At 39.2% G+C, this 22,941-nt stretch overlaps 1 protein-coding gene across 1 annotated transcript; it reads left to right on the top strand.

The window, feature by feature from the left end:
* Window positions 1-901: 901 nt before the first annotated feature.
* ZNF652 (zinc finger protein 652) lies at window positions 902-17,470 on the top strand. Its single transcript, XM_012662903.1, has 5 exons — window positions 902-2,072; window positions 4,523-4,670; window positions 5,345-5,460; window positions 5,928-6,072; window positions 14,542-17,470. The coding sequence occupies exons 1-5, from the start codon at window positions 1,167-1,169 to the stop codon at window positions 15,051-15,053; spliced, it is 1,827 nt and encodes a 608-aa protein (XP_012518357.1). The 5' UTR covers window positions 902-1,166; the 3' UTR covers window positions 15,054-17,470.
* The last annotated feature ends 5,471 nt before the right edge of the window (window positions 17,471-22,941 follow it).

Raw genomic sequence — 22,941 nt, 5'->3', positions numbered from 1 at the left:
ATTCATATGAGTCAGAGGGTTAGGTGGTTGGCTAAACAGCAATGTGAGGTATGTCACAGATCAAACTATGAGTCTTTTAATCTTTTTTTTTAATGGATGGTTTTATTTTTCTTGGAACCATAACAACCTGATGGTTACTGTTTCTTAGAATTTAGACTTCTGTGTAACTGACACATGAAAAGTGACCCAGTTATTGAGTGGATCTAGTAAAGCTATGCATAGAACAACTTTAAAAATACTTAGCAACTTTCAAATTACTCTAATAAACCTGCAAACAATTATATCTACACCTAGATTATACATTTTTTAAAGCCAGGGACATTTTCTTTCTCTTCTATAGTTATTTCAATTAGCTGTTTTATTTCCATGGTTCACTGTACCTATCCCACTACCACCTTTGTTCTGCGAGCTCTCACTGTGGTGGATACAGCGACTGATGTTGAAAGCAAACCAGCCAGTAGAATAAAGCTCTTGTGTGTTTCGTGCGCAACACATATTGTGTAACTAGACTGAAAAGGCCCTGTGGACGAAGACCATATATCTCGCCATATCAATATGTCACATAGTATCTAGGAAAATGAATGCTATGCAATAGTAGATATTTATTTATTCATTAGATATATATACTCTGTGCTTGGCACTGTGCTAAACTCTAAGGATATCTTGGCGAGCTGGACAGATGTGGCTCTTGCTGTTATGGAATTTATATTTTAGCAAAATGTTTGTGAATTCCTGTAATCCAGTAAAATAAAGGCCCATGTTGAACTATTTAAGCAGTAAAAAGCATTGCATACATAAAGAGTTTAATAATTTTAAGCTATGTTTGTTGTGATTTAAATGCATGCTATAAAAAGGAAATGGTGGTATCTGATTTTTTTTTCTCTTTGCTTTCCTTTGTAGGTAAGATGCTCCAAGTCCCTTGCAGTTCTCTTCAGAAAAAAAGTCACTAGTGCTCTGCTCTTGCCATAATACCAAACCTTTTTGACTTATACTTTGGTGCCGCAACACTGGAAGATTTGCACACAGGTTCCAGGAATAATTTTTTTTTTTTAATTTTATTTGAGTGATTCCTTGTGGATGGAAAAAGATTTGAGTCTTAATAATTACCTTGTTTTAAAGCTATTTCTCTATAGTCTGAACTGCTTAATAAATTGGGCCACTTACCAATGAGCCACACAGCCAGTTCTTGTCAAGAGCTGGTTGAAAACTGTGCTGTGCATGTAGCAGGGATGGCACAAGAAGATAGCCGTCGTGGCCAAGTGCCATCTACGTTTTATCATGGTGCCAACCAAGAACTTGACCTGTCCACCAAAGTGTACAAAAGGGAATCAGGAAGTCCTTATTCTGTGTTAGTGGACACCAAGATGAGCAAACCGCATCTCCATGAAACAGAGGAAGAGCCGTATTTCAGGGAGACGAGAGCAGTGTCTGACGTGCATGCTGTTAAAGAAGACCAGGAGAATTCTGATGACACGGACGAGGAGGAAGAAGAGGAAGAAGTCTCTTACAAAAGGGAGCAGATCATAGTAGAGGTAAACCTTAATAATCAAACATTAAATGTGTCTAAAGGGGAAAAGGGTGTCTCTTCACAGTCCAAAGAGACTCCTGTTCTTAAGACAAGCAGTGAGGAGGAAGAGGAAGAAAGTGAGGAAGAGGCCACAGATGACAGCAATGACTATGGAGAGAATGAAAAGCAGAAGAAAAAGGAGAAGATGGTGGAGAAAGTCAGCGTTACACAAAGGAGAACGAGGAGAGCTGCCTCTGTTGCCGCAGCTACCACTTCCCCTACTCCCAGAACTACAAGAGGTCGTAGGAAGAATGTAGAGCCACCTAAGCGTAAGAAGCGGGCCACAAAGGAGCCCAAAGCACCAGTCCAGAAAGCTAAGTGTGAAGAGAAAGAGACTCTGACCTGTGAGAAGTGCCCCAGGGTATTTAACACTCGCTGGTACCTGGAGAAGCACATGAACGTTACTCACAGGCGCATGCAGATTTGTGATAAGTGTGGCAAGAAGTTTGTCCTGGAAAGTGAGCTGTCCCTTCACCAGCAAACAGACTGTGAAAAAAACATTCAGGTAGGTTTCATCACCGAGAGGGCAAACTTTTCAGGATAGAACCTGGCTGTTCAGATTCATCTTGTATCTGCCCAAGAGAATAAATACAATAGAGGCTGAAGGGACAGATTTCACCAATTTATCATTTGAAAAGCTCCTGCTTTGGTCTTTTCAAAACCGAGGCTTAACATTTTATTTCAAAGGCATTAAATTTAACTGACGCTGGACTAGTGGGAACCCAGGTACACTGGAAGGGGGATCTGTTATAGTTGATTGACCAGGAGGTAAAGTCAACACCAACTTTGCACTGAGATTCACTGTTGCAGGACATGTAATATAATTCATTCTGGCATCTTCTCTGTCAAGGCGGGAGATACTGAGTGAAGGTCAGGAGTAGAGAAAGGTCCCTGTCTAGCCTTAAAAGGATGCCAGATTCTAGTGCAGCTGATGGGGACAAAAACCATAATGACTCAGACCGGTGGAAATGGAAGATCTCCAGGAGTGAGTTTGCTTTTACCAGTGGAGAGATGACAACACTAAATTTGTCAAGAGGCTGAGTGAGTCCGTGGGAATATGCAAACTTTAATCAGAGGCTGAGCTGGTTAAAAATGTTGCCCACCTGGCAGTAGGGGTACATAATGCTACTGTACAGTATTGTTAAGGTAACAAAGTATGGTATTCAAACCAGGCTGATGTCTTGAAAGGACTATATTGCAATAGGTTAAGAGGTGTGTTAATTATATTATGCTGAGCAGATTGAAGTTATATTGGTTTGCACATGTGAATGCATATTAGTGAATAGTCATTAAGTCTATTAATGTCTCCGTAAAATATGTAAAATAGAAATATCTTGTACCATGTTTAAGTTAAACTTTTTAAAAAAGGTAAATTGTTTTGGTTTGTTTTTTGGAGTGCTGCTAATATTGGTAGTCATAAGTTTCACTTTTCTTCTGTTCTTTTAATCAACAACTGAGATCATTGCTTTACTTTAAAGAAAGTTTTGAAAAATAGAGATTGCATTGCTAAAAATTCACTGCTTTTGATTCATCAATTGTGACTTGATCTCCGACACGCTGGGCAAATAAAAGAAGACTGAGTCATGGCGCCCATATCCTCCAGTAACTGCTAACACCCTGGCATGGTTATGAGTTGGCTGCAACACTTCAGGCCTAAAGGAGTGTGATGCAGTGCTGCACCCTAGAGGTCGAACTGGACTCTGTAGTGATTCATTATTGAAAAGGTGTTCTTGATCTTTATATATTGGGTTTTTTACTTAAATTTGCTTTATTAAGTTACAGAAAACATTTGATAAATCCTTTTTTTGTGACTTTCCTCAGTATTCCTCATCCTAATACTTTTATGCTTGTGTTTACGTTTTGTGGATTCTGCTAAATGAAAATGAACTCTCTTCATATTCCTAAAAAAGTGTGCTTTGTCCTTATGCATAGATCCTAACAATCCTGATGACCTGGTAGCAAGCAAAAATTTCAACCCTGCCCTACAAAATGGCTTATAGGACTAGTCTGTCCTTTTCTAGAGCAGTATCTAGCCAGAGGCTTATCTTTTAACTTGTCTCAGGGTTCTTGTTTCCTGAAGTGGCAATCATGTTCAGAGATCTTTATTTACAGCAAATACTAACTTGTTCTCTAAGTATCCCAGAGCCTGATAATTACCACCAACTTTCTGGTATTGTTTTGCTTTAACCAGAAATATTTTATTTTGATATACTTGGATATTCCAAGCTATTAATGATTCATAATGCAAGGGCCTAGGCAATGTGGCATGTGTTTTCTATAGATGCATGTAAGAGAGCTCTAGATCCGGGATATAGGGGAAAAGGGAGAGTCATACTAACAGTTTAGGGATTATGTTAAATTCTGCCAGAGGGAAATGTTTAATAGAATGAATTACTTTTGGGAAAATATAATAAAATCTCAGTTATTTGTGTTAATGAAAACTCTAAATGTATTTTATAAGGTATAAAAACATTTTTATACTCCTGCAGATCTATAGCCATTAATATATATTCTGTTTCATCTTGTTTTTATTTATGCTAATTTAAGTGAGTTTGTGTTCTCTGGTAAAAACCTATTAACTGCATGGTGATCCATGTGTAGGAGGCAGCTGTCCTTGCTAATCCATATATTTAAGAAACTTGAAGGTTCTCTTCATAGGTATAATACTAACTTAATAATAGCAGTCAATTCTTTGATATTAGTGGAACTTTCCACTTTTTATCTTAGCTTTTGCCGCTGTTTTCATATTCCCAAAGCATGTGTAAAAGACGCATCTTGGAAAATAGAACATACAGATGTTGGTGTTGGAATGTGCACTCCGTGGAAGAATAGCACTTATCTGGATTCCGGCCTTGTGCCATGAACCTAAAGCACATCCATTTCATCTGCCTGTAGGTTGGTATGGCTTTCTGCAAGCCCCTGTAAATAAAGATTCTTTCTATTTATCCTGCTCAGTGTGTTTCCTGTAACAAATCATTCAAGAAACTCTGGTCCCTTCATGAACATATCAAGATTGTCCATGGATATGCAGAAAAGAAGTTTTCCTGTGAAATTTGTGAAAAGAAATTCTATACCATGGCTCACGTGCGGAAACACATGGTTGGTAAGTTTTTTCTGCTTCTTTTCTCTCACACCTATGTTTTTTTCTCATGTGCTTTATGCCCTGGATTGGGAAGGATATGAAGAATTTCCTTACTTTAATCAGTTTTGACGTGTTGAAACTAAATACAACATGTCCTCAGTAAGCATCACCAAATTGGACGGTATAGTCTTCCACACCCAGATTTCTTTCCTTTTCTTTTCTTTTTTTTTTTTTTTTTTTGAGACAGAGTCTTGCTCTGCTTCCCTGGGTAGAATGCAGCAGCAGCATCATAGCTCACTGCAACCTCAAACTCCTGAGCTCAAGTGATCCTCCTGCCTCAGCCTCCTGAGTAGCCAGGACTGCAGGCGTGTGCCACCATGCCCAGCTAATTTTTCTATTTTTAGTAGAGATGGGGTCTTGCTCTTGCTCAGGCTGGTCTCAAACTGCTGACCTCAAGTAGTCTTCCCGCCTTGGCCTCCCAGAGTGCTAGGATTACAGGTGTGAGCCACTGTGCCCAGCTCCAGATTTCTTTTCAACACTGTTATTTTCCTCTTCAGAACATTACTATTAAAGCCTCACAAATCAGAGTGTAGAAAATGAAGATGGCAAAATTACCTTACAGTAGGACATCTGTCTTTTCCAGTTGGAACTTTTTGGTGGATTCATTTTGAGTATAAGTACATTCTGTGTTGCAGCACACACGAAAGACATGCCATTTACATGTGAAACCTGTGGAAAGTCATTCAAACGCAGTATGTCACTCAAGGTGCACTCCTTGCAGCATTCTGGAGAGAAGCCCTTCAGGTGTGAGGTAAGGAATGTGCTCCCCACAGGCCGAGGCCTAGGGGTCAGCGTTTGTGTCTATGGTGTAGCAGCGAGAGAGAGGCATGCTGGAGCACAAGCCACAAGGCTGCCTGCCACAGAACCCTCAGACACGCGCTCTGAGCTTCATGTGTTCTCTCGCTGCTAGTAGAGAAAGGCCATTTTTAATACGCTGTTAACTCTCAGTTCAGGTTAACTTGGGAATAATACATAACGATTTATTTTTCTTTGCTCGGTGACTCAGAAAAGTTAAGTATACTTCAGTGATAATTACGTGAGGAAATTTCCCTTTTATTAGGAAGTCAGCGGCAGAATTACAGCAAAGCCAAATAGCTGACACAAGCAGGTTCTGTTCTGAGGATGAAAAATAAACCTAATGTCAGAGACCGTGTCAGGGTGGGCTCAGGTAAAGCTGCTGGGCTTGGCATTCAAAAATCTCCGCTGTGTCCAATGCAGAACTGCGACGAAAGGTTTCAGTACAAGTACCAGCTGCGCTCCCACATGAGCATCCACATTGGGCACAAGCAGTTCATGTGCCAGTGGTGCGGCAAGGACTTCAACATGAAGCAGTACTTCGACGAGCACATGAAAACACACACTGGTAAGAAGTTCTTGGGAAGGGTACAGATATGTCTCAAGCACTCGTTCATGATCGTCTGTGGGTCCGTGTTTCAAAAATCTAAACCACAAATTTGCATTCTAAGTGAAAATCCCACTTTAAATAAACCTCATATATAAAAATATAGATTTAATACTGAAGAATTTGGTTTTCGTAACTCTCATTACTTTTAAAAGGATTATTTGTGAGTGCCTTTTAACTGTGAGTTCTTTTCAGACCATGAGTTCTTTAGTTGGGGTTCAGAACTCCTGAAATTACGTGACACTTGTTTTGTGTACATGTGAACGTTATTTTTCAAAGGAAAGGGATCTGGACCTTAAACAAATGGAGGGCACTGACTGCTTATTTAATACCCTCTCAACATTCTTGAAGTTTGTTTGGATTTGATTTACCAAAATTCACTACTTTCCAGGAACACATCCATTAAATGAGATTAAATAATATTTTAATCACTTTGTGATTTTAGGGGTATATGCTGAATCTTATGAGCATCTGATTATCCAGCTTCCAGGGAACTGGCTAAAATAATAGTTCCCCTTGTAAACACCATCATTGCATCTCAATTTGAACTTGATGTACTGGGATTAGCCATCTTTGCATAAATTGAACAGCATGAAACGTTTTTCAGATTTCTAAATAAAATCTAATCGTAGGATTCTAGGTTCTGTTAGTCTGCGGAGTAGCAGAGCTAGAAAGAACCATGAGATTAGCTTGCGTAGCCTGCTATTCTTTTTGCTTAACTAGTGGTGAGGAAATTCTGCCCATGGCTGGATCTCTTTAGTTCCCTTTTCTCTGTTGAAGTCCAAAGAAAAATGCCCATCTGGTGGGCTTCTTTCTCATTCAGAACAGAGCACCCTCAGATTTTAAGGATTAGGCTAGCTGAAGAGTCATGAGAACAGTTTAATTAGTTAAATTAGAACTCAAAAGATAATGCTAATTTTGAAGATGTAGCCAAGTGGATAGGATATATCAGAGTTATTTATATATCAGTATTTAACAATCAGAGTATTTAACAGATTCTCCTCTTATAATTTGGTAGCTCTTAGGTAGACTCTTAGTTCTAATTGAGTCACTTTTAGGATTTGTTTGTCGTTGTTGTTATTTGGCAGGAAACTATGGAACTAGACAGAACATAAGTTTTTCTGAAGGCAGAAGTTGTATCATACGCATACATAGTACTTGGCACACAGGTGCTTGGTAAAGGAACCTCCAGCACTAAGTCTCTGCCTCTGCATCCCACCTTCTTTTCTCTGCGTGTTTCCCTGTGTGTCTTTCTCCCCATTCCTTCCTCCCTCCTTCTGCATTTTTTCTCTTTCCTTCTTCCCCTTTGTCCTTCTTTTTTTTCTTCAGACCCTTAAATATCTATAATATGAAACCAAAGTGTGTATTTTGTGATTAGTTTAGTTACTGAGTAAAATTTTGTGTTAAGTATTCTTCTTTGACTAAATAAGCAAGCCAAACATTTCATATTTCTTCTAAAGGAATACAACCACCTAAATTCATGTAAGTTTTTTTCTTTCTCATTAAAAGGATAATATGTATTTAATATTTATTAAAGAATGTTAGAACCTATGAAAATTACAAACAAAATAAAAATAAGATCTTGCCACCAAGAGATCACCACTGCTAACATTTTGGCATACACTCATTTTTAAAAAAATTCTTTAGTTTCTTAACACACATACAGACAGATACTATGCATATGTGTTCATATGTATGGTAATAAAACAAAAGTTGGGTTTTTATACTTTATTGTAACCTGCTTTTTGTTTTACTATGTTATGTCATTGTTAGCAATATGGCTATTTAATATTCCTTCTTATAAATTGGCTGTATTAATAACTATCATTTATTATGTGCCTATATGTCAAGCATTATCTCAAGTGCTTACATACATTATCTTATTTAATCCATATAACCTTTATAACAGTCCTATAAAGTGAAGGATGTTTTCTGTATTTATTTAGCCAGCTCCCTGTTGGACATTTAGGTTATTTCTGTTTGCAATTTTTCTACTGTTTTAAATAATACTGTGATAAATATCTTTGTGGCTAAAGCATCCATGGTTATTTACTTAGGATAAATTCCTGAAAGCAGGATTATTAGAGCAAAGAGATGTATACATTATTAAGACTTGGTGACATGTATTGCAAAATCGCCCTCCACATATATTCCCACCAGCTATGCGTGAAAATACCCAATTCCCCAACCGCCCCCCCCCCTTTTTTGAGACAGTGTCTTGCTCTGTTCCCTGGGCTAGAGTACAGTAGTGTCATAGCTCACTGTAACCTCAAACTCCTGGATTCAAACAGTCCTCCTGCCTCAGCCTCCCGGGTAGCTAGGACTACAGGTACACACCACCATACCAGCTAATTTTTTTATTTTTTATAGAGACAGGGTTTTGCTGTGTTGCCCAAGCTGATCTCAAACTCCTGGCCTCAAAGCAATCCTCCCACTTTGGCCTCCCAAAGTGCTAGGATTACAGGCGTGAGCCACCATGCCCATCCCCAATCCTATCTAATAGTAAATAAAACCTTGCTGATTCTATAGACAAGAAATGGTTTCTTATTATATTAATTTGCATTTATATAATTACTAAGTAAGACTGAACATTTGTTCATATGCTTGTGGGTATCAGTATATTTTCCTTTCTGAATTGCTTCTTGTGCCTTTTCTGTGTTCATCTTTCCATGGTAGTGTTTGACTTTTTTTTTTTTTTAATTTCAAAATATTGATTAAGGGGGTACAAATGTTTTTGTTACATGGCTATCTGGTATAATGCTTAAGTGAGGGCTTTTGGTGTGCCCATCACCAGAATAGTGTTCATTGTACCCAATAGGTAAATTTTTATACCACACTCTCTCTCTTGCCCTCCCCACTTCTTGGTTTCTCCTGTCTTTTATATTGCTTTGTGCCCATGTGTACCTATCTGTTAGCTCCCACTTATTAGTGAGAACATAATGGATTTTGGTTTTCCATTCCTGCAATACTTCACTTAGGATAATGGTCTCCAGTTCCATCCAAGTTGCTGCAAATCACATTATTTCATTCCTTTTTATGGCTGAATAGTACTCCGTGGTGTATATATACCACTCATGAATTGATGGACACTTAGGTTGATTCCACATCTTTGCAATTGTGAATTGTGCTATGATAAATTACTTTTCTTATTGTTCATAATAGCTCTTTATATACTAAGTATACTGGACCTGTTTGATACCAATATTGAAATACTTTTCCCTGGTTTGTCATCTGCCTTTTAATATTGTTTGTAATACTCAAATGGGGACAGCAGCTGGATGATGGAGTTAGGAAAACCTGGCTTTTCCTATCACTAGCGGAATAGTGTGACCTCTGTAGACCTTTAGTTTCTTGGTATTAAATAAGAATGGCAATAGTACTTGAGAGGGTACAAGAGAAGGGTTAGCTTTAAAGAAGGAAAAGGATAGGTCTTATAAGGCTGGATGAAATCACATTTAGAGATGGCAGTATGTTTTGGTGGGGATTAAGGTCATTATAGGAACTGACATTGAATGGGCTGGGGTTTTTTTTGCAGTTAAAGAGAAGTGAGGTGGGCCAGGCACTATGGGTCATGCCTGTAGTCCCAGCTACTTGGGAGGCTGCAGCAGGAGAATCCTTGAGCCCAGGAGTTTGAGGTTTCAGTGAGCTATGATGATGCCACTGTACTCTAGCCTGGGACACAGAGTGAGACCCTGTGTCAAAGAAGAAAGAAAGAGAAGTGAGGCAGATCTCATCTAGGGAAGCTGACCAGCCTTCAGGCAGATTTCCTAGGATGGTATGGACATGAGGTGACTTCAAAGTAGAATACCTGCTGCTCATCCTTATACCAGTATCAAGTGCCTGGGGACATAAGGATGAATTAAAACCCTGTTTCTGCTCTCAGGGAGCTTATAGTCTGATGAATGAATGGTGATGATAGTGATGATGATGATGATGATGATGATGATGATGATGATGATAGCAGCTAAAATGCTTTGAGCATCTACTCTGTGCCAGATACTGTTGTAAGCACTTTACTTGTGTTTTGTATCACAATAACCTACTAGGTAGGTTATTTATTTTTCAGATCAGGAATCTGAGGCTGAGAGATTAAATAACTTGCCCAAGGCAGTCTGATTGCAGAACCACATATTTAATGATTCTGATATAAATTTAATATAGCAAGTAATAAAATAGAGGGATATACAGGACATCATTAGTATAAAAAGCACCATTGTAAGATCTAGTTCACAGCATCCAGGATTTGTCAGTGCACTCAAGTAGATCAGGATCAGAGGGACTGATATGTGCTAAATAGTCCTAATGATATATAAAAAAAATTGCTAATTTATTAATTTACAGTGAAAAAGCTGAGTGGCAAATAGTTCAGAACTCTTAATGTTCTTTGGTCAGCATATTCTTTGCCTAAAGAAAAATCTACACTGGAAGCTAAATTACAATCAGAAGATTGTCAGGGAATTAGAGTAAAGGAAGGTAATTGAATGATCTTAACGATGAGTGTCATACTTCATACAATCCAAGAAGCCATCAGTTGCAAAACAAACTTCAATTTATATACTGCTAAGAAAATGCTGCAAATTAAACAGTGACATGCCATTGATACAAGGTATATGCCAATTTCAGAGATGTTAAAATGTGGGAGGAAATACACATCTTAGAATTAACAAATATTTACTTATAAATTTTGATTAAGAGCCTACTAAGTGGGGCCACTGTGGTGAGTGAGACTGAAATAGTCCCTAGGTGCACAGAACTTATAGTCAGGCTGGGCTGATAGACTAGCAAGGCCTACAGTGGTTTGGTGGAAAGAGCACAGTGAATGTGTAGAACTAAAGAGTGTTCGGATGTGTGAGGGGCAAAGTATGACAAGACATGATACTGGAGAACAGCAGATAGATCACAAAGAACCTCATAAGCCATGTAAAATATTTTGGACTTTAAGGACAGTGAGAAGTTCTTGCAGGGTTTTGAGCAGAAAGAGGCACACTATTTGCATGCTTATTCTGGCTACAGTGTAGAAAATGGACTAGAGAGTCGGGAGCAGGAAGAGAGTTGGTGAAACCCATCAGGTGGATATTGCATAATCCAGGTGACCATTGCGATGATAAGACTATGATAATAGCAATGGATAAAATAAAGGCAGAATCAAATGAATTTGATGATTGGGTAGATATCACCAGGATGGGAGGGGAAAATCAAGGGTCAGTCCCAGATTTGGGGCTTTTATACCATTTGTCAAGATAGAGAATAGAAGAGTGGGGAGCAGGTTTGCTAGGTGGGATAATGAATTTAATTTTGCACTTGTTAGTTTGGAGATGTCCTTGGGGCATTCAAGTGGAAATATCCAGTAAGCAGTTTGAAAAATCAGTTTAAAGCACAAGAAAGAGATTTAGGTTGGAAATATAGGTTGGGTGTGGTGGCTTACACCTGTATTCACAGCGCTTTGGGAGGCCAAGGCAGCAGGATTGCTTTGAGGCCAGTAGTTTGAGACCAGCCTGGGCAACATGACAAGACCCCTTTTCTACAAAAAATAAAAAACATTAAGCTGGGCATGGTGGCGTGCTCCTGTAGTCCCAGCTACTCTGGAGGCTGAGGTGGGAGGATCACTTGAGCCCAGGACTTCCAGGCTGCAGTGAGCCATGATTGTGCCACCACATTTCAGCCTGGGCAACAGAGTGAGACACTGCCTCAAAAATAAATGAATGGGCCGGGCGCAGTGGCTCACGCCTGTAATCCTAGCACTCTGGGAGGCCGAGGCGGGCGGATTGTTTGAGCTCAGGAGTTCGAGACCAGCCTGAGCAAGAGCGAGACCCCGTCTCTACTAAAAATAGAAAGAAATTAATCAGACAACTAAAAATATATATAAAAAAAAAATTAGCCGGGCATGATGGCGCATGCCTGTAATCCCAGCTACTTGGGAGGCTGAGGCAGAAGGATCACTTGAGCCCAGGAGTTTGAGGTTGCTGTGAGCTAGGCAGACGCCACGGCACTCACTCTAGCCTGGGCAAAAGAGTGAGACTCTGTCTCAAAAAATAAATAAATAAATAAAAATAAATGAATGAATAAAGTAAACATCATTTATAATCCCATCACCTAGAGATAATCACTGGTAACATTTGTTACATTTCTTTCCACATTTTTTCTATGCATAATTTTCATTAAAGGTGCATAATACCATGCGTATATTTTCATAACTTGTTTAACTTAATAGATTATAGATAATCTTAATAGATTAAAAGTTTTCATGTTAATAATTACATTTCTTTAACACATTGTTTTCAGTGGCATTTTCCATCATGGTATGGAAATTATGGTATTTTCATATACCATAATTGATTTAATCAATTCTATTTAACATATGATTTGAAGTTTTTAAGATGATTGGAGGATGCGTTGAGTGCAATGGCTCATGAATGTTATCTTAGCGCTCTGGGAGGCTAAGGCTGGAGGATCACTTGAGGTCAAGAGCTTGAGACCCCATCTCCACTAAAAATAGAAAAAATTAGCTTGGCACAATGATGCATGTCTGTAGTCCCAGCTACTTGGGAGGCTGAGGCAGGGGGATCACTTGAGCCCAGGAATTTGAGGTTACAGTGACCTATGATGATACCACTGTACTCTAGCTGGGGCAACAAGAGCTAGACTCTGTCTAAAAAAAAGGGAAAACAGACTGGGCCCAGAACTCATCCAGAAAGATGAACATGAATCATGGTGAAGAACCTAGCAGTGGTAGTGATTGAATAATGAAAAGCAGAAAGATGAGAGAAATATGATAGTCTGAAAATAGTACTGACAGTTAATTACAGAGAAAACTGATCCCTCCTAACTCTTCAATCAGGAAACTGAGGAAAATCCTGGCTTTCATGGAAAAGGGCAGTAGAGGATGTCAGTCTTCTACTAGAATGAGAAGGTTGAGAGAAATAGGGCTATGATATGGGTAAAGAGATGTCTGCCACTAGCAGTATAAGAAGGGTCCCGAAGTGGAGGGAAACATAAGAAAATGCATCCCTTCCTGTGTGCAGAAATGCACGTTGAGGTGGGAAGTGCTGCGGTTTACGTGTCACAAGCATACACTCTGGAGCCAGACTGCACAGTTTTAAATCCCAACTCCCCACTAACCTTGGGCAAGTTTCTTAATTCCCTCATCAGTAAAATAGGGCCAATCACATACCTACCTCATACAGTGGTTGTGAGGATCACCAAGGCTAATAGATACAAAGCGATGAGAGCAGTTCCTAGTGTACTGCAAGACTCGGTACGCGTGAGTAGCCTAAGCACACCTCCTGGGAGGAAAGGGAACAGCAATTGAAGTGACAGCAAACTCTAGTGGCAGGAGTTACTGTAAAGATATGTGCTGGGGAGAACACATGCAGGAATGGATAAATACGAGCATGTGGATAAATGCGAGCATATGGTCACCAAAGTGCATGGACTTGGCTACTCCACACCTCACCTCAGCATCCCCTACGAAATGGTTAACGGATGTAAAGACTCAAAAAATCATTTTATTTCTCTATAGCATGGGTAGAGAAGCAGGCAGACATAGCACGAACTAAGCAATAAGTTCAAAGGAAAGTTAGGAAGCTTAAAAATTAAGTCCTCAGAACCCAAACTTAATTTCCTCCTAAGTGTGCCGTAGAACTGTGGATTCTGTTTCCTTTTCGACTCATTGGCCCAGTGGTTCGCAACCAGGAGCAATGGCCCCCCTCTACCCTTCCCACACCCATGGACATTTGGAAATGATGTGGGGGCATTTTTGATTGTCAGAATCCCTTGTGGGCATTTAGTAGGCTGGCACGAGAAATGCTGAACGCTCTTCAGTGTGCCAGATAGTCCTGCAATGAAGAATTATCTGCAAAAATGCCAATAGCTCTCCCTCTGAGAAATACCGCAGTGTGAAATTCATGTTGTCTGGTGAGTCAGGCCAGTATGTTCCAAGCTTAATACCAAAAAGCAAGCCACATGCTAAGGATTCTGTATGAGTAGAGAAGAGATTTATTTGCTCCACAGGACATTTTCAGCAGTCTTACTTTTGGTTGGGATATCAGAAATTTCTTACAACTTAACTTGCCTAAATTTAGAGGCAGAGACTCGTCTGTGATATTAGTTCCCCCCGGCACAGGAAAGCCATTTGAACAGCTCTTTGTGCAGAATGTGAAGGGCGGCTAATCTAGATACCTCCTCCTCTCTTCCACGTCCCCCTCCTCCTCCTCTAACCCAAGCCCGGATGGTAGGTTGTGTATAAGTTTGCTTGTATCTACTCTGCTCTGTTAAGTCCCAATTTAGGAGACTCTTTTATGACTTTAGAATACATTAATAACATGCCATGAGGGAGAGAAGTGGTAATCTCCTTTTTAAATATGAGGAATCGCATAAGCGCATGATTACCGCCTAGTATGTTAATAATTTTTTGTGTCTGTGTTCATTCAGGAGAGAAACCCTTTATCTGTGAAATCTGTGGCAAAAGCTTCACCAGCCGCCCCAACATGAAGAGGCACCGCAGAACTCACACAGGCGAGAAGCCCTATCCATGTGACGTGTGTGGCCAGCGGTTCCGCTTCTCCAACATGCTTAAGGCCCACAAGGAGAAGTGCTTTCGAGTGACCAGCCCCGTGAATGTGCCGCCTGCTGTTCAGATCCCACTCACCACTTCCCCAGCCACCCCAGTTCCTTCGGTGGTGAACACACCCACGACCCCCGCCCCTCCAATCAGTATGAACCCCGTAAGCACTCTTCCCCCTCGGCCCATCCCCCACCCCTTCTCGCACCTTCACCTCCACCCGCACCCTCACCACCCGCACCACCTTCCCATCCCTCCAGTCCCTCACCTCCCCCCGCCTCCGGCTCTCTTTAAGAGTGAGCCTTTAAATCACAGAGGCCAGAGTGAGGACAACTTTCTGCGGCACCTGGCAGAGAAGAACAGTTCAGCCCAGCATCATTAACATCCGTCTCCTTAAGTGTGTTCTCCGGGAGTTACGTTCCCACGTGTGAGTTGGCAGAGGGAGTCGGTGAGCATTTCTGTAGTTCTCAGGCTCTCCTCAGCCCCCACCAGGGGCTTTGTCATTGTCTTGGTGAATCACCAGGTCCAAGAGAATGAACAAGACGACTACCCTGAGCTCACGGAGGAAACTGTCTTCTAAACCAGGGGAACCACCGAACTGAAGCCCAATTTGCTTGCATTTTCTGGTGACTTTTATAAGTTTCAAATACTCAGACTTGTGGAATTTTATAATTTCATATCAGCTGATGAGGTATGCTTGCTTTTATATCCTGGACTTCTCCTCAAAGAGGGGATAGGCCTGGTTTCCTTTGTACTAATCGGGAAGGCTGTGAGATTAATCCAGAGCATTAATTGTATCACTGTGTATCGTAAGGAATTCTTTTCAGCTTTTGGTGCTGGCTACAGAGTGGAGCTGGCTATGTTTCACAGTATATCAAGCATTATAGAGAAAGATGGAAATTTTCTTCTTTGTGTAGCTCTCCTAACGCACTCTTTATTTTACTACAGAAATTATTTTAGAGTTTTTGTATAGACTTCTTTAGTAGTCTGTTTCTAAAATGAAATGTATTTCAATAAGCGGTGTAATTTTTTCAGTGTAGCTGAACCTATGTTGTAAAATAGAAAAAAATTTTATAATCATCAAAATGTGATTCTTAAAGATACATATAACTTCTATAATTCAAAGTTATTCTTACATCCGTACAACTCAAAGGTGCTTCAGAGACTAGATGTGTCTGAGAGAGTCTCCAGACCAGGTTACTGCAAAAATGACGTTTTGCTTTTAGAACTTGGCATAAGTACTTGGTAGTTTTGAAATCTCTGCTTAACACTCAAAATATCTGTTAGACTCACTGACATGCTCCTGTCCTCCGTGTGCCATTTGGCTCAGTTAGTGCATTAAATAAAATGATTTGCAGGGGATTGGGCCTTTTCCGGGGAAGTCACCTAAAGCTTGCATGTTTTGAAAATTTGAGTAAGGCTGTTCACCGCCAAGAGGAGGAAGTAGTGGAGATTGTTTCTTCTCAGTCACATCTGTTTGTCACTGCCCTTAGGAACTGGTTCATGTTTTACTTTTATGGGATGACAAATTGAAATCTCTCAATTTGAGGTTGGTTTATTTTTCTAGAATTGTTATGAGAAGCTAAAATAGTAAACTAAAATCACAAACATGATGTTGCTGATAGTGGTTGAGCAATTTGGGTGAGAAGACAAATTGATTATAAATTTTAAAATGTCTGTTATATATAAAATGTGGGTATGTCCACAACTTTGAGCTGTTTTAACACAGTTTAAATTGTATTGGGGAAAAACTGAGTTTTGCTGTCCTGTCCTCTGCAAATAATTATGTGATACCAGCATTCTTAGGTGATAGAGAAAGAGCACCTCTGATACCTTTAGGCAGGTTAGTTTTTCAAGTTCAGGAAACTTCAAAAGAGCATGGTGAACCAGGAGCTTATAGGAAAGACTGGACAGAAGGGCTAATGTATTGAGTACATTTAACTGATCCAATTTATCCAGACTCAGTATAGCTTAAAATTTTGTATTTCTTTATCTCAGAGAACTGAGTTCCCAGGCTAGGTCGTTCCCTTACCTTTTTTTTTTTTAAAGAGATGAGGTCTCACTATGTTGCCCAAACCAGAGTGCAGTGGCTATTCACAGGTGCAATCATAGCTCACTGCAGCCTCGAACTCCTGGGCTCAAGCGATCCTCCTGCCTCAGCCTCCCGAGTAGCTGGGACTACAGGCACAAGCGCCTGCTCCCAGTCCTCTTTTTAGTCTTGAAATCTCTTCATTTTTCTTTCCTCAGGCTCTTAAATCATTGCCTGAATCAGAACCCTGGCTTTTATTTATTTTTTATTTTTAATATTAAATGTGCAGATATGCTTCAAGCACTTTTCTAGCTGATTAACTCTGTGGTAGGAAAAAATGGAACTCCTTCAATTGATGTTAAGTCTCTATTTTTAAAATGTCACATTCTCTATTAGCTTTTTGGTTTAATGTTTTTAAATTTTCTCCTTCCGATTTTGCCTGTCTTTTGTAATGAGCATAGGAAAAATTTGGAATGAGGCAGAAAATTATCTCAAGACATATTTTTCTTCCTGTTTTTGGATGTAAGTTTTAAAGAATGGTATTTTTAATATTTGTATGCATTCTTTGAGCACCCAGGTACCCAAGCCAATAAGGAAAGCTAATTCCTTGCTTAAGACTGTTATAACTTTAGTGGTTGTCTCCCCTAACCTCCACAATCTCCTTAGCATTCCGGAACAAGTTTGTAAATCTACACTTTTATATAGACATATCATTATTTCATGGTCAAGCCTGTAGTACTAAAATGATTTTTTTTAAAAAAAGATGTAAATTGTAGCTTAATTGGTTATACCTTATTTTATTCTAAATAAATTTACAGTATTGGGCAGCAATTCTGAATTCTAGACTTCAGACCATTGAATCAGCCATTTCATGAGGTGTACTATAATTATACACTGGAAAATTCAGGTAGTCATCTTTAATTTTTTTCAAGTAAATATAGCCATAAGAAAATATCTGCTACACAGGAAAACCAGTATTAAGCAAATATCACCACCATCCTTAACAGAAGCAGAAAAGGATTATTAAAAAAAAAAAAATAGCATTGTCACACAGTACAATTCTTAGTGAACTGTATTGTGGAACAATCTAGAAACTTCTAATTTTTTTTTCCTAGATAAGTATACCTTCCCTGACTTGGGATTTGTGGTCTTCAGGAAAATCGCTCAGAATAAAATGACTCCTTATCAGTGTCATATTACATATGAATAATGAAATGCATTAAGAATATTCACAACATTAATGCTTCTGAATATAAGAACTGCAGGATTAAGCCTTAAACATATTTGTATCAGGTCGAACATGCATAAGACTCAAACTCAGGGTTGATAATTTGGTCGGGGTCCTGTACTAAGATAAAAGTTGCATTATGTGGTATGTTCTCTCCCACGTATGCTGTAGCACCCCATGAATTCTTCAAAACTTATTGCCTACCTGTTACCTGTTTATGACAAAAAGAATTTTGGAGGAGTTTGAGTTCTCAGCCCTTATCTATACTTATATCTTTTAAAGACAACAAGGCCACATTTCAGCATTACATAGATGTCAAATTGAGGCTGTTCCTCGTTACTTAATTTTACTATCTGCAAAGGCTTGAATCATTGCTACAGTTAAGACTTATTTGAGGAAAATTCTCAAGGACTTTTTTGAGTTGGCATTGCATTTTTCGTGTAGTTTTTTCATTTGTTTTTGTTTTGTTTTCACTTTTTTATTCGTGGATTTATCATTCAAATATAAACTCTTTCTTAGCCTTAATAAAAGGCTGCTGCTTTCTCAAATTGAGTCAGATAGGCTCATACTGAGTTAGATTTTTTAATTTGAATGAAGAAAAGAAGATGAACAATTTAAAGGCATGTGGCTTCATTTCCAAGTATATTTGTGATTTGATTCTTATTTTTAGTAAGCGGGGGAGGTCTCCGCAAAAAAACTTACTGAAAGAAACCTTTACAAATCAGTTACGTATACTTTTATAGTCTACCATTTACATTAACTGTTCTAAATTAATGACTGAGCGAGTACATTACCACAGTTGTACTACTTTTTAAAAACTATGTTTGTTGGAAGGACCTTTTTGTTATGGTTGGAACTTTCCCTATAATTTGATTGTCCCTACTACACTAACCGAAGGCAAAATGCTCTGAAGAGATGCTTGTAAACTTTGAATTTTTTACTTCTTGAAATTGTTTTCAGTTTTTTGTTTATTGAATGGATATGTATGTTTAGTTTCATTTTGATTTCACTGGAAGTTTAAATTTTGAGAAAGTGAAACAGAAATAGAAATCCATTGCAGACATATACATGTTTACCCCATCTTGCAGATTTTGGTTAGTAAAACAGAAGGGTAGGTGGGTTTTAATGTTAAAAAAAATAAAAAAAACACCTAAAAAACTAAGTTAGAGAAACGCTTCTGTTGGAGCTACTATACAGAAAAGATAACTTTTATTGCATTGCTGATCCGCACGATGAATATTTTGATGCTGTTCTAGACTGTATGAGAAGTATTTCATGAAAACGGGGTAAGGTACATTTAAGAATTTTATCAGCTAACTACCGTTAAAAAAAGTCACCTCATTTGGAATTCTTCAGACTATAAAATTGAGCAAGTAAATATTGGGTTTTAATTTTCCTTTGCCTAAACTAAGATAGGAAATTTCTCAAAAGATCATTTTTTTCAAGAATGAAAGGTCATAAGCCACTAGAGGTAGTGGCATTATTATGCAATAACAGCACACTAGCTAACCTGCTCTTGTCATCTGTAGCATTTATAATAAATAATGATGACCTTCCAACCCTGGACTCTACCTCGATGAAGCAAACCAGAGATCCTCTCTACACTTTCTATGGAAGCCATAAAAGTTGCCATCAATATATCCACTTTCATAGTTCTATACTTTTATACTCTCTAGACTTTTTATAGACTTTATGATCAGATCTTTTTGTCTTAGAGGATAGGTTTTGCAAGATTCAAAGGAAAATCAAACTCCTTGGTTGTCCCAACTATGAAGCTTTAGCTTCAGTAAATTTGTTTAAAGACCCAGATAACTAACTAACATACTATTTATCAAATTCTTTATTTAAGTCGAAACCACTTTGCAGAGTTGCGTATCTGGAAAACAAACTTCTCTTTCTTGTTCCCTAGGTAGAAGAAGGTATATTGTTGTAAGAAACTACTTGTGAAGTGGCTTTCTTTCTACCTTGTTACTCTGTGTATTACTCGATGATACATGTATTGCCACAGTTCCTGGAGTTGTTTTTATTTCTTTCTGACAGATGTGTGAGTATACACCTCTCTCTAATCTTCTACTCTCACTGCAGCTTCAGTCTCTCTCACTCTGTTCTTGAGTGCCTTCAAAAAGCCAGCATCCTGGAACATTCTTTTCCTGGTCTGAATCCTACCTCTGATTATTTCATTCTCCATGAGTATTGGAATCTACCCTTATTACCATGAGTTTAACTCTACAAACTAGCTAAAACCTTGGACAAGAATTTTGAACATATTTCTGTCTCATTCGTCCATGTCATTTTTAACTTTTATTTATGTCTTGTTTTTTTACATATTACATCCTCAGTGTCGAAAGAGTATCCTTATTTTACTCTTCACCTTCTTTACTTTCACCGGAAACTAGATGTTCCTTTAAAATTAAAGGCCGTCGAGTATGTCTTTTGAGTATTACTTTTTCTCATCTGAAGTCTTCCTAAATGCCTCCCCTTTCTGATTAAGGGATCCTGAATGCTGCTGTTGCTGTGCCCTGTCCCTGCCTGCCCTCTCCTCCATAAGCATTTGGCAAGCTTGTACCCATAGTTTTAGTCAAATGAATTTAAAACCGCTCTCTAGGTTTATCAAAAGTCCTTTATTGATTCTTGATCTGCATCTCTCATCCCCCATCCCTCAAAAACCTCTGTTTACTTTCTTTTCTGGTTGTTTTCATCTAATTCATTTTTAAAGTATGATTGATACATAATCTATGAAGGATGTAATAAAAAGAGGGTCACAGTGTCCTCCATGTGATAGGAGCATCTCCATGATAAAGCATTTTAGCAACTGGCTAGTCTTTCACAGCCAAGAGTGAAGTTTGCGCTGTGTACCAGTCTCTTGCTTCCTTTCAATTCTCCTCCAAAACTAAAAAAAAAAAAAAAGAAATCTTTAAAATGAGGAAATTGGATTGCATTTTTTTAAGTGAATGAAAGCTATTGAGTATTTTGGCCTTAGTCAAAATCTTTCCTTTCTGACTTAAAATCTCATGACTCTTTCCTTAAAGTTGATAGTACTCAGGTTTTTAAGACTAACTAATAACCACACGAGGTGGGAGTCTAAGAAGGCAGCTGTTAATACATTCTTAATCTTTTTTGTCTGGTGACATTACGTTATTGGTGGGACAGCGCAGAATTGTGAGAGTTGATTACATTTGATAATAAATTCAAGACATTTGGAGACTTCACTGGCTATTTGGAATGGGAAGACTAGTTTACAAAATGAGAAAGGTAGATTTCTGTATTACAGAAATCAGTAACAAGGGTTCTCCTTGTTTTAAATAACTTTCACTTAATTTGCCTTGATGTTCCCCATTATTGACCTAGAAGTTTGCCTCTTCGGTAGTAACTGGCTACCTCTAAAGCATCTATGTTAAAACGTGTAGCTTTTCTCTTCAGAGTCCCAGGCAATGAAACAATGGAGAGCCGTACTCGCTTGTCACTTGGAGGAACCACACCCTTTGAAACAGACTGCTGTCTTGTTTTCTGTCTTCAGTGGGAAACGTTTGGCACAGTATCAAAGGGAGCTCTTCCCCCTGAGAAGTGTTCCCACAGCTTTCTAGTTGTCGGTTACTTTCACACTACTTTAGCTTCTCTGGTGGGATCAGGGATGTTACAAACTACTTGAAAACGATTTGGGGGACATGTAAGAAATGGGGATGGAACAAGAAGGGACGGAAGCTGAGTTTTGCTTAAGGAAAATCAGAAGGAAACTAATACTTGCATTGGCTACTTGTGATCAACTAAAGAGCCTGTACTGGCTGTGCCAGAGAATCGGTTTCTTAATGTCCGCTCCCCTGAATGAACACAGCTTCCTCCCTACCTGTCTTTTACTGGTGGGAAGGGACTATGTGATCAGAAGGACAGAGACTGCAGCTCACATCCTGCATGGATTGTGTTTCACTGCATTTGAAAGTTGGTGGGAAGTATTTTATTTTCCTAGAACTCCTGATCCTCCTAGAAATATCTTTTCATGCTTGATTATTCAGTGCATGAATTTAAAAAGAAAGAAACAGTATGGCATAATTTTGGTGTTTACTTCTCGAGTTGTATCCCCAAGGGTATATGTGTAGCCTCTGAAAATCAGATGAATTCTTCTCTTCTGTAAGGTTGAATATGCATTTAATTCGCTTCCTGACATGGGCTGTGTGATTCTGTTCCAGCAGCAGTTCTAGCTTTGTCCACCAGGGGACGATAACATACTTTGGCTTCTTTATTCCTGCCCTTCTAAAGAAAGATCCCTCTTGTAAGTTTCTTCTGGAATATCCTCTCTTGGCTCAGTGTTTATTTATGTATTTCGATTATTTAAGAAATTTTCCCTTATTAATTAATAAGTCCAGAAGTTGTGCAGCCCTCATGATGCAAGCAAAGATTGATGTGAGGATCTGGTCCTTCTGGGTCAGGCATCTTAATTAGCCTTTTTTAATATTGGTGGCCCAAGATTGAAAGCCAGGACCTTTCCATGGAGGATCCATTGTGTGCTAAATGCAGAGCAGGAAGGCGATCCTCATTTCTTTCTTCCACATCCCACCACCAGCACGGGACCATCCCATCTCCGAGAGGGACAAGAGCAACGGGGGAACTCTGGAGTGTCTGAACTGCTCGCCTTCTCTGTTGCAGAGGACGACGTCTGTTAGGGAACTCGTCCTCTGCTTGGATCCCACACCCTGACCTCTGCGGCAGGCACTCCTCCAGGTTAGAACTCGGGCTGTGCTCCTCCTGCCAGCTACTTGTCTTACAGTTCCTAACCCTCATCAGCTCTGTGACCAGGAGTTTCGTTTATTGCAGCATCTTCTTCACAACAAATAGGTCAGGTACCAGCTAAGGGGAAACACCAGACTAAATATTTCCCTGTGGAGCCAGGAGGCATTTACATCTGGAACAGCCTTCTTAACTGACTTCTGCCTGGCCTCTTTTCCTCCAGCCAAATCTGAACCTGAGCAATACCAGACACACATAGTGGTGTCTACTTGTAACTCCAACACTTGACAA

The sequence above is a fragment of the Propithecus coquereli genome, unplaced genomic scaffold (genome assembly GCF_000956105.1).
Source record: "Propithecus coquereli isolate 6110/MARCELLA unplaced genomic scaffold, Pcoq_1.0 Scaffold119, whole genome shotgun sequence".
In the NCBI taxonomy this organism is placed as follows: Eukaryota; Metazoa; Chordata; class Mammalia; order Primates; family Indriidae; genus Propithecus; species Propithecus coquereli.
Note: the sequence above shows the minus strand (reverse complement) of the source record. Positions and strands in the feature narration are given on the sequence as shown.